The sequence below is a fragment of the Taudactylus pleione genome, unplaced genomic scaffold (genome assembly GCF_031769625.1).
Source record: "Taudactylus pleione unplaced genomic scaffold, aTauple2 ptg000615l, whole genome shotgun sequence".
Classification (NCBI taxonomy): Eukaryota; Metazoa; Chordata; class Amphibia; order Anura; family Myobatrachidae; genus Taudactylus; species Taudactylus pleione.
In genome coordinates this window covers 6,465,460-6,478,424 of record NW_028285017.1, presented here as the reverse complement: position 1 = coordinate 6,478,424, position 12,965 = coordinate 6,465,460, and the positions used below count along the sequence as shown (strand labels likewise).

The 12,965-nt window shown below is 44.5% G+C and overlaps 1 protein-coding gene across 2 annotated transcripts in view; it reads left to right on the top strand.

The window, feature by feature from the left end:
* Positions 1-12,965, top strand: part of AP4B1 (adaptor related protein complex 4 subunit beta 1) — a 53,453-nt gene that overhangs the window by 13,335 nt on the left and 27,153 nt on the right. For both annotated transcript variants that reach the window (XM_088454440.1, XM_088454441.1), the window contains exon 4: positions 4,382-4,512. In XM_088454440.1, coding sequence (XP_088310566.1) covers positions 4,382-4,512 — 131 coding nt within the window. The remainder of the gene's footprint in view (positions 1-4,381; positions 4,513-12,965) is intronic.

Genomic DNA, 12,965 nt, shown 5'->3' with positions numbered 1-12,965 from the left:
TGCTTTTAGGTAAATATACCCATTAGTTTACTTGGTTGGGTCAGTAATATTATTCAGCATATTTCAAGTGACAGAAACCCTCAAAACATGAACTGTTGAAGGTGTGTAAGACACTGAAATGCAGAAACGCTGCTCTAGTACATAAGTGTTTCAGTTTACTTTACATTACTCTACCCCTATCCGGCTGCGAACAATCAAGATTAATCAATACCATAACATTTATGGTGGAGAAGTGCAGGTATTGTTTCCCACATAATGAAAACAGTTCTCACTTGAGTGTAGTGTCATAATTCACATTGTACAAGTGCATTGTATGAACCTTGATATGTGTATTGCTACTCTTTAGGAAACAATCGTAAATTCAGCTTGCCCTCTTGTCATATCTCAAGTAAGCTCTCAGATTTATGCTCCCGTAGTATTGTCTAGCTTTGTCCAGGACCAAAAAAATTGCAATGAATAAATACACACAACAGACAAAGCCTGGAGTTAATCAGGAATGCCATATGGTTCACACACTGCATAACGCAGAAAGCAAACAAAGCATTCAACATTGGTCCATTACAGATCACATACATATTATTTCTGATTGACCTGGCCATTAAGCGCAGTTCTAACAATGGAAGCTTCAGCCATTGAAAAGTACATACATTCTGGTGTTCTATAACTGAAGTGCAATTACGCTAAGCAGTCACACTGCAATGTAACAGCAAAAAACGCAAATATTATTATGCATCTCCCCAGCAAGATATTGAGGTTTAGGTTGGTAATCTGAAAAAGAGTTAACAATCCATGAATTGTTGCTACAGTCCACTTTGTCTTCTAATGGTGTTACTGTATAAATAGACTTTCTGTCAAAAGGTTTTAGCAAATTTTTCCAGTTTTTATTGAAATTTACTCAGGTTAATGTCATCTAAAATTGAACCATAAAATAAAGAAACAATTGGAGATGAAAATAAATCATACAGTGTCCTGCTACATCTTTGCTCATAGCGCGCCATACAGGCTTCCTAATCGCGGCATGGGAATAGCTCGGCGTGGTGCAGTAAGACGACAATATCCACAGCATGCAATACACAGCTTCACCACTGGGTGGCCAGTTCTCCACTGATTAAAACCACAGTGGTGAATAACACAGCAGTGGATGGATATAGCACTACAGCATTGGTGTCAAACTCGGGCCCTCCAGCTGCAGTGGAACTACACATCCCAGCACCCTTTGGGGAGGGTTAGGGTTGGGGGGGGTTAGGTTAGTTTATACTTACCTTAGTGAAGTCGGGATTTTCACCCATGTCGGGCTGCAGATGTCGGGATTTGAACCGCCTACTGTACAAAGTGACAGTTTTGCTAGTAGGGCATGCTAAGACTGTGGCAGGGCATGCTGGGATATGTAGTCCCACAAAAGCTGAAGGGCCCGAGTTTGACACCACTGCACTACAGAATACAATAGAACAGTACGCCCTGACAGGCGGGCCAATCTCAGCCCAGGAAGAGGTGTCTCTGGATTACAAACTGCCTGTGCGTTTTATGCCACACACTTGCGGCAATGTCGGCACTGCTGTGCAGCTTGGAGCTTGTACAACATGCTGCTAGTCGGTACACATCAGTAACTTCAGGTCACTGCGGCACTGTACAGGGAAGCTGACGGACGGAATCCCGACTGTCTAATCTCGGCAAGGGTTAAATGACAGACATCAAAATCCCGACACCTGTCATTTTACCTACGCTGGGAGCCCGACACCCGGCTTACCGATCGAAGGTAACCCGGGTGCGGACAGCCGCGGGGGGGGGGGTTTGGGTTAGGTTAGGGGGCTCCCAGGTGGACTTTGTGTTAGGCCAACTACCCGGGAGGTTAGGTTTAGGCTAGGGGAAGGGGGGGTTATTGTTAGGCTCCCCCGGGGGGGGATTAGGGTTAGGTACCCCCCCGGGAGACTTAGGTTTAGGCAGTGGGGAAGGGGGGTTAGGGTTAGGCACTGGGGGGGGAGGTTAGGGGTAGGCACCCTTTGGGGAGGGTTAGGGTTGGGGGGGTTAGGTTAGTTTATACTTACCTTAGTGGAGTCGGGATTTTAACCCATGTCAGGCTGCAGATGTCGGGATTTGAACCGTCTACTCTACAAAGTGATGTGCGTCGCTCACACAGTGATGGCATATCTTAGAATTTAGTAGTGGGGTCTGAGCAGTGGTGTATAAAACCATCACTGAGCTACAAGTCTCAGCCCAGAAAGAGGTGTCTGTGGATTACAAACTGCCTGTGTGTTTTATGCCAAACACTTGCGGCAATGTCAGCACTGCTGTGCAGCTTGCAGTTTGTACAACATGTCACTAGTCAGTACACATCAGTAAGTGCCTGTCAATGCGTCACTGTAGAAAGTCAGTTTGTAATCCACAGACACCTGTTTCTGGGCTGAGACTTGTAGTTAAGTGATGGTTTTATACACCACTGCTCAGACCCCACTACTAAATTCTAAGACAATGCTATCACTGTGTGAGCGCCACACACCAGTTTCTACAGTGCCGCAGTGAAGGAACTTACTGATGTGTATTGATTAGCAAAATATTGTACAAACTCCTAGTGGCACAGTAGTGCTCTCATTGCCGCAAGTGTGCTGCATAAAACGCACAGGCAGTTTGTAATTTAAAGATACCCCTTTCTGGGCTGAGACTTGTAGTTCAGTGATGGTTTCATACAGTGCCCTTCAAACCCAACTGTTAATTTCTAAGGCATGTTATCACAGCGTGAGTGCCGCAAATCACTGTAGAACAGTGGTGTCAAACTCGGGCCCTTCAGATTTTGTGGGACTACGTATTCCAGCATGCCCTGTCACAGTTTTAGCATGCCCTAATAGCAAAACTGTGCTGACATTGGGATGTGTAGTTCCACTGCAGCTGGAGGGCCCGAGTTTGACACCACTGCTGTAGAACAATGTCGCATGGACTGGCACTGACTTATCTAAAATGAGGTGTTATCTTGCTGATACCTGTATCTAGCATAATATACTGTAATAATGATGGCAAAACACATTTATAACTTGTTTTTCAAAAGTGTACTCAGGACTCGCACACCGAAAGATTTAATCCTTTATTACACACTCAATTACAGCTATCGATCCATGACAACTATAGCGTACCTAATGAAAGGTTCAGTCAGCCAATCAGCGGGCCGTACTACAGACATTGAATTGTCTTTTTTTTAAGCATGTGCAGTGCAGTTTAGGAAAAGCGACATCTGGTGGACAGGAAGTTGTATTGCACTCTCCGGCTTTTCCAGCACTTCAGTATGTTACAATGTGACTCAATACGCCACGGCACAGCACGATTAGCAGGGCGCACTACATGGCATATGGAGCAAAGATGTAGCAGGATACATCTGTAGAATCATTTTGTTTAAAGAAATATTAATCTAAAATTTTAACTCATGAAAGTTACTGTCTAAAATGCAAATGCAGCAGGAGGTGTCTGTAGGAAATAGACATCTCCTGCATGCATCTGAGATCCAAGTGCAGCGTCTGTAGATGCTGCCTCATAACCATCGCGAACATCTGTAAACTGAAATGTACGCAGTCTGAACTGGACAGTTGGGTCCAGGAAGTCTGTGTCCGGTGAAACAGACCCTGGGCTCGGCATGCCTTGAAAATGGGAGTGACACGCCCGGTTTTGGAGAATGGTCCTTGTATCCGACCCCCAAATGCCATAGCCTGACAATCAATGGGTCCTGCACATGCGTAGACTCTCAAAAATTGGAGATGTACGCAAACCATCAGGTTCCACATATTAGAATAACCTATGGATATTTGCTGACTTTTTCTGTAATTTAAAACGGCACTGCTTTTAAGAACAAAACATGGGGTATTTTTTCATTAAGACGATTACCCTCTTTAAGTTTGGGACATTTAAAGTCGCGCTCTTACTAAATAAACCCTATATGCTGAGAAACAATTTTCTCGCCTATTCAATGTCATACTAAAACCCTGCGTGATGAACCAGAGATTTAGAATGTTGATTCATTGGTCGATAAGACCTTCTTCCAATCTTTAGTGCTCCACTGGTGGTGCTTTATGGCCAAGGCAAGTCTCTTTCATTTTTCATGTCTGCAGAACAACTGTAAGTTAACCCATTACTTGTTCACTGAAAAGGCATTTTTCTATAGCTCTAAATTTACATAATTTTTCAGTCTTTGCTAACCTGAACTTTTTTTGCTTTTAACCAGCAGTTTATGACTTTTCTTTGTAAAATTTCAGGCTATTCACTGGGCCTGAATTTCTTAAATTTCAATAAAAACTGGAAAAATTTGACTGGTAGTGTAGTGTACTGAATGTATAACTTAATTTGTCATTAAATTTCCTTCCTACTCATTTTGCTTCATTCTTCATGTATTCTTTCCCAGAATGCCAGGCATCCAGGAATACATACAACAGCCCGTCCAAAATGGATTGAGAGACAAAGCTTCCTATGTGAGGAGAGTTGCAGTGTTGGGATGTGCTAAAATGCACAGACAACACGGGGATGTAGAAGTTGGTGAGTTCTGTACAATAAAACCGTACAATCACTTACTGACCTTACCAGAACACTATTTTAAGGCTGCTAAGTTATATTCTAAAACTTCTATGGGGTGCGAAGAAAAACTAGCTATGTTGCTTTCCGCAATGTACAGTGCTAGAATGGCATTATGCGGCTATCACATTTAAATTACTTGCCCCCTAAATGTTGAACTACAGTATCTTATTTGTGTTAGGATCTGGGGGCCTGATTCAGACCCAGTTGCAAGCGCTGAGCGCTCGCAACCGGGTCGATGGTGGCCCAGAGCGCATGCGCGAGACCCGGATAGCGACGGGCACTCCGTCACTCCGGGTCTCGCAACAAAGGGGGCGAGCTGTCGATGTTGAGTGACAGCACGCCCCCTTTGGTGGGCGGGCCGGGGGAGCGGCTGCCCAAACGGAGGCGTTCCCATGTGAACGCCTCCGTCTGGGGCCGGGGCCGGCCCCACTGACATCACGAGTGATGTCAGTGGGAGAGATTTCGTCTCTGTTTGAGCCGAAATCTCTCTGGGGCTTGCGGCAACGAGACCCTACCACAAGGGTCTCGTCGCAAGCCCGATGGTCACGATGGTCTTGACCATCGCGACCATCTTCTTGGCCGCTCGCTATAGCTATGGGTGGTCACCCACAGCTATGCGAGCAGCCATGAGGCCGTTCAAATAAAAAATGCCCGGCCCTGATTCAGAGCGAGCGCTCTGTCAGAGCGACCGGTTCTGAATCAGGGCCTGTGTTTGTTGTGGACCTGGGGTGGTAACAGGAGCAGACACCAGAACAGATTTAAAGTGAAAAGTATTTTGTTTAATGTAAGTACTAGTAGACATGTACAAGAATAATACTGATTAACATCTGTGACTGAAGGAACAATAGTGATGCAATGAATGAATGTCCAGATCAGTGACAGAATTAAAATAAAGTCTTGATTAACTGAAGTAACTGTGGAGCTGAAGGAAAAGTCCAGTAAGTCATTGGTAATAGCAGGGTAGGGAATCTGGGAATACTGTAATAATAGCTCAAAGGGAAATCAGGTAATGCTGAGATGATGGCTAAACAGGGTAATTCGGAAATGCTATAATAGTTGCTGAAAGGGAAAGCAGGCAATGCTGAGATGATGGCTAAACAGGGTAATCCGGTTCAGGGAGGAGTGGGTAGGTAGAAGGAGCAGGACTTGATCCACAGCAGGGAGCAATGCAGGGTAGAGTGGTGCAGGTTTGCAGGGACCGGCAAGGAGCCGAGGCAACAACGGAGCTAAGGTCTGGTTCAGGAGCGCAGAGAACTCTCTCATAGCTGATGCTGAAACACATTGCACTGGCAACTACAGGGAGCTCTAAACCCCCTTAAGTACCCAGCAGCACAGCGTGAGTGGCTGGAGAGATCATGTGACGCATCAGGATAGTCCACTATGTCACATGACCTGAGGCAAGATGGAAACGCCCATGTACCTGTGGTGCTGAGACACTGCTAGACTTACCCTTGCCAAGATGGCCCAACGCTGGCAGACCCTTGCGCATACCCACTGCCCATCTCCCTTGCCAGAAGGATCGTGCCACAGCGCCCTCACCGGTAAGGACCGCAAACCTCCATGCCGCGAAACCCTGGTTGTGACAGTACCCCCCTCCTTACGGGTGGCCTCAGGACACCTTCTAAGCTTTTCAGGGTGAGCCAAGTTGAATTTGTTGACAAGTCTGGAAGCGTGAACATTCTCAGCTTTGGTCCAACAGGAACTGGAACCTGAAACCCTCTCCTGGGGTACGAGACTTGAAACTAAACTTCCTCTCGAGGTATGGAACTGAAAACCCCTTCCTGGGGCTGAACACCCGGAAATCCCCTATGTGGCTGAGGCTCTGGAGAACCTTAGAGACATCCTCTGGGGTTGAGGCTTGAGGATCTGGAGACCTCCTTTGAGGTTGAGATCCGAGAGACATCCTCTGGGGTTTAGGCCTTGGAGTCACCCCTCCTGGGGCTACAAAGGATTTCCCAACAGGTGGTTGCAGTTGTATGGTTGCCAAAACTTTTGACCCAAGCATGGGTGTAATCCGCAGTGTTTCTGGACCATTATCAGGGGATAGTGACCGTGACAAGGCGTCGGTCTTCGGAAGGCAAGACTCTTGACATTCCACACTCCATGACTGAACCTGCATAGTGTTCCAATCAATTCTGGGGTTGTGCTTACGCAGCCACGGGTATCCGAGTATGACTTCATGGGAAGCCTTGGGTATGATAAAAAAAAACTGATGTGTTCAACATGGAAGGCTCCAAAACGAACTAAAACAGGTTGAGTTTTCTCGGACACAGTTCCATTACAAAGAGATTTACCATAAATAGATGTCAAGGAGACAGTATGATCCAAGGTGCTGCAGGGAATTTGTTATTTATCTGCCAAACGAGACGACATGAAATTCCCTGCTGCCCCCGAATCCAAAGGGCAGACACAAACACAGGGCTAGAATAAATGTCTAAGGCTATGGACAAGACAGAGTCAATACGTTTAGAGGATGGAAAAATTGTTCCTAACTGAGTGCACCCAGAACTAGCTAGAAACGGGACGTTCCCGATATGCGGGTACACAGAAAGCCACCAGGTGACCTGAGTCTCCACAGTATAGGCAAAGGTTCTCCTTAAAGCGTCTCTGTCGTTCTACGTTAGAAAGACGGGTATGATTTACCTGCATGGGTTCTTCCTCGGAAAGGGAGAGAGTGGGACGGTAGGGGAAGGGATATGCTTAGCTCTGTGCTTTTCATCTTGGCGCTCTCTAAAGCGTATATCAATTTTATTACAAAGGGAAATGAGATCACTAAGACTAGAGGGTAATTCACGAGTCACTAGATCATCCTTTAAACGATCTGATAGGTCTTGCCATAAGGCCAATGTTAAGGCTTCTTCGTTCCATTTGAGCTCAGATGCCAACGTCTGAAACTGAATGACGTACTGGCTGACAGAACGGGTTTCTTGTTTTAACTTCATAATACTGGAGGAAGCAGAAGAAGTTCTTCCAGGCTCCTCAAAAATCCTCCTGAATGTTGGTAGAAACTCAGGGTAATTATCCAGAAGCGGATCTGAACGCTCCCAGAGCGGAGAAACCATTCTAGGGCAGAGCTGAATAACAAGGGTACAATGTAAGCCACTTTGGTTTTAGGAGCAGGAAAATTAGAGGGTTGCAAAGTAAAGTGCACATCGCACTGGTTGAGAAATCCAGGACACAGTTTTGGACTGCCATCAAACTTATCAGGTGTGGGAAGATACAAACGAGGAGCAGCTCCAGAGGCAGAAATCACAGGAGTGGGGATAGGAGTAGCTGCAAGCATACTAGGAGCAGTTGATGTAGCTTGTACAGTATCCAGATGGAGTGCAATGTCTTGCACAAACTGTGCCATCTGTCGCTGCATAGTCTCCACACTCTCCAAGCGGGTTGATATGCTCTGAATTAAATCCATTCTGGATTCTTGTCCCGTGGTCGAGTCCATTGGGCCAGTGTAAACTGTTAGGATCTGTGTTTGTTGTTGACTCGGAGTGGTAACAGGATCAGACACCGGAACAGATTTAAAGTGAAAAGTAGGTTGTTTAATGTAAGTATTAGTAGACATGTACAAGAATAACACTGATTAACATCTGTGACTGAAGGAACAATAGTGATGCAATGAATGAATGTCCAGATCAGTGACAGAACTAAAATAAAGTCTTGATTAACTGAAGTAACTGTGGAGCTGAAGGAAAAGTCCAGTAAGTCATTGGTAATAGCAGTGTAGGGAATGCGGGAATACTGTGATAATAGCTGAAAGGGAAATCAGGTAATGCTGAGATGATGGCTAAACAGGGTAATCCGGTGATGAGGGGTGTTTTTCCTTCTTTCTTGTTGTACACACAGGCCATTGCCAGCTTGTTTAATCCCAATATATCTGAAGCAAATATTCTATTTTTCATATAGCTAACATCAGGTTATACGTAACATAAATATATAAACTCGCAACGTGTTTAACCAGAATTATATACCTTTTAAATCATTTGGATAATTTCCTTTCATAAAGATAACGATGCACACAAAATGTTATAAGTAAAATGTTTTTATATTCATCAAATCAATCTTCATAAAACAGTGTTTAAACTTAACAATACTAGACAAAATAGAGAGAGAGAGAGAGAGAGAGAGAAAATGGCTGCTGTGTGAGATTATGTGTGGGGGGGGGGGGGGGTTTGGGGCACATGTCCTATTGTTCAAACCGCATGGTCTCTGATCACAAACTCCATTCTGAATGTCACAAAACTCACATAATGTTGTAACTTCTGTAAATCATATATCCATTCATGATCATAATTATAATAACTACAATAAACCTATCTGAACTATACAATACCAAAACTGGGTAAAGTTATAACTATGATCACAAGACTAGTAATTCACAACTTCCATTGAATCAAGCACATGATTCAATGGGGAAATGTGGAGCACATGGAATTTCCTTTGTTCACACCACATGGAGGAAGGCTTGGACTGGGGTGCCGGGGATTCGGGGATATCCCCGGTGGGCCCCGCTGTTTCATTGCCACACCCTCTTTTGCGAGAGGGTGGGGCCTAGCGCAGGTCATTGGCAGGGTTTATTATAGCAGGCTCTGCAAGGCTGTTATGTTAACTGACCCAGCTGCTGATCGCTCCGCCCCCACTACACTGGGCTGTCTCACATCCTCTGTGGCCGGGCATCCCGTGCTGCTCACAAGGAGTTTTTTTATAGTCATGACTGCAGAGACCCGGCTGGTGTTAGTTGCTGCCCCTCCTCCAGGACCAGCCACCAATAAGGTATGTTTGTCTCTCCTAGACACGCCCCCCCCCCCCTCTCCTCTCTCTCCAAGTGCGGCTGCGGTGTAATCCTTCTCCCTGCACAGAGTTACCTGCAGTTTGACAGTCACTACTGTGGGTGTGAGGTTGGCTGGGGACTGCTGTATACTATGCAGCATGGATTGTTTCCTGTCTCCAGTAAATGGCTGCAGGTAATATAGATGGACATTAAAAACGTTAGTAAGTGTAACCACCCAGTACACATACCTACACGTGTCCCTTTTCTCTGCATTCCAATGCCTGGAAGCCTTATCTCTGGAATGTAACAGACCCCTCTTGTCTTGTAACCCTCTCCCTGCCAGCATCCTAGTCTGTGTACTATGTATACATAATTTACACTGTAAATGTATGTATGTGTATACTATGTATATGTAATGTATTTATGTATGTATGTATTCTATGTATATGTATACATGTGTATACTATGTATATGTAATGTATGTGTGTAAGCATGCATGTATGTGTATACCAGGTCTATGTATGTATAGGTATTCTATGTATTGGTATTTGTGTATGCATAGATAAATGTATTCTATGTATAGGATTGTTTATGTACACTATGTATGTGTACACTATGTATGTGTGTGTGTATATATATATATATATATACACATACACACACAGCATATATATATATATATATGTGTGTGTGTATATGTAAACTATTATTATTGTTAGTCTAATAAAAGAGGTACCAGTAATTGCTAGTATGAGGGGCAGATTGGGTCAGCAGGTAAGTTCCCGCAAGGCCAGTCCCATAGTCCCCCTCGGCTGGACCGGCACACACTGTCACTGACTGCGGCCAGGCAGGCCTGGCTCGGTTTGGCTCACACTGTTGGCTGGAGCCGCACTTCCAGTACTTGCGTTCCACTATGGAACACAAACTGGAAGCAGTCATATGCTCCAGATATCTAGCACTTCCTGGTGCCGCTAGCCGGGAGCAGCTGCTGCATAATGTGGCTCTGACTAAGGGTGATAGGCTAACTAGCCTACCCCGGGACAGTACAGGACAGCACCTGGAAGTAGGGTAGCCAATAGGGAAGAGTTCAATATGTGAGCCTAACGGGGGTATTCAATATGGAGCGAAAACTCAGTTTTTGCGATGTTTTCGCACCGATGATGTCATTTTCGCAGGTTTTGGTTTTACACCGTATTCAATTTCAAAGACTTTTCGTAGGTGTTTTCTAGAATAGGCTATTAGCGGCAGGTGCATATTTGCAGAATTTTTAAAAAAAGACTTTAGGGACTTGAAAATATGCTAGTACCCATTTTCATGTACCCCAAATTTGATTTAACCACTTAAAAAAACGAAAAAAATAACCTAAGTGCTCTTCTGCATCACTTCTTCAATGTCGGGAAAAAAACACCTGCCGCAGCTATTTAAAACCCCGACTTTCATTTGCAGGTTAAAACGGGGGTACCCATAGTGATCCCCCATGTTTTTACAGTTTTAGTGGGGTCCTGCAATTTATTCCAGGTAAATTAAAAAAAAATTCGCCGAGTCCCGTTTTCGTAGTTTTCATATTGAATACGGGGATAAAGCGGGCGCGCGCCCGATACTTTATCCCAGGAAACTTTCCGATATGCAACGTAAACTTCGACAGCGAGGTTTACGATCCATATTGAATATCCCTGATAGCCTCCTTCCCTCTCTCTTCAGCTCTGCGTGGCTGCTCTGTCTCCCTTGCCTGCTGCAGCTGTAGCAGTGTGTGAGGACCTCTCTCCCCACACCTTTCCTGTCCCCAGTATTAATATTATTCCCCACAGTGTCCACACCAATGCGTTTTGTTTTTTTCCTGCCAGCGGCTAATGTTAGTTTTTTTTCCTATGTGGGACAATGTGTTTTATTTTTTTAACCTGTTCGGGGCCATTGTGTTTTATTTTCTTCTTATTGAGGCCGATGTGTTTGTTTTTTTTCCTGTGGAGACTAAAGTGTTTTCTTTTTATGTGATTTTTAATCAGTGCTTGCGTCCCGATGGTGCTCATACAAAGTTGCAGTACAAATTCGGACAGATGCACCCAGAAGTGTATTAGAAATTTGTTGGGTCTTACTAGGCAGTTGGCTAATCAGATGCAGATGTCACGTAGTATGGGCGAGTTATTGGAGTGACGCGGGCGCGTTATGGGAGTGACGCGGGCGCGTTATGGGAGTGACGCGGGCGCGTTATGGGAGAGACATCGGCGTGTTATTGGAGTGACACGGGCGTGCTATTGAAAGTGGTTGCGTAGAGATGCTGAATTGCTCACACTGAAGTCCATACTCAGATGGATGATCTGTACCTACCATAGGGTGAAAGTTTCAGTGGTGCGACTGATGGTGGTGTCTAAACATGCACGATTGCAGCGTCTGTACACACTGTAATTGGGCGTCTCAGTCCTTACATATTCTGATGTGTGGATATTCACCAGGGAAGGGCATTGTAGCGGCATTCGCATAAAGTCGCAGACATAACTACAGCAAAATGCTCAAGGAAGGCACAACTGCGTCCGACAGAATCACAGAATCAGGCCCTATCAGGAGGGATCCTGCCCCCACTGAGTCCATAAACTTCCTAAGTAGGTTTTCTATCCCAATCTGCCCCTGGCTACTATAATAAAAGGGTCACCGATTATTGATATTTTTATAAAGGGGGCAGGGATTATTGGTATTAAATTAAGTGTCACAGATTATTGATATTATTTAATGGGGATGACCACACCACTCCAATTGATGGCCACACCTACAAAAGGCTGGCCACGCCCCTTCGGCGGGCCCCTGCCATTGCATTCCCCTGTGGGCCATTTATGCCCCAGTCCGACACTGCATGGAGGTAGTCATCTTTAACAAACTGCAGACTACCTTTCACATGGTAATTATTACTTATACCAAATCTATTTGAACTATAAAATCCCCAAACTATGACAGTACATAACTTCACAATACTATCACAATATGGCTAGCAATCCGCAACTCCCATGGAACCACAACCAGTAGCCGAATTCAACCTGAAATATTCACATTCCATACTACAATATTTCAACCAGATTCCATTATATAATGTTTCAGAAAGTATAAACTACTAAACAGTGTACATTACTTATAAACTTATTACAATGTAATTGACCGCTACCGAATTACGGGTTCCTTTATCACCAGCTGATATCAAACAATTATATATCTACAGATTGCAATATTTTACCCAATTTCCATCTTAATCTTAACTACACAATGTTACAGTCAGACCACGAGAATACAACACACACTAAACCTATCTCTCTCAGACAGTGCTATTGTTAAAGCACATGGTGGATCGTATGAACGAGCTACAGTCTCCATTTAACACACTGTAACTAACACAGACTTATGAATTCCCTTACCAAACTACAAACTTATTACATACAATCTATATAAGCTAAGAACAGGTTAAATCAAACTAATTATAAATATCATATAGGCTAACCACTGTACAGTTTACTTAGCCATATTCCAGGTGTATTTAGTTCCATCTTGGCAGTCTTCTGGGGAGAAGTCTGCTGTCCTTCGTATCTCTCTGCAAGTGTGTGTCTGCTGTGTCCTTGCAAGCATGTGTCCACAGTGTGAATGCCATACTCCTCCCCCTTACCTG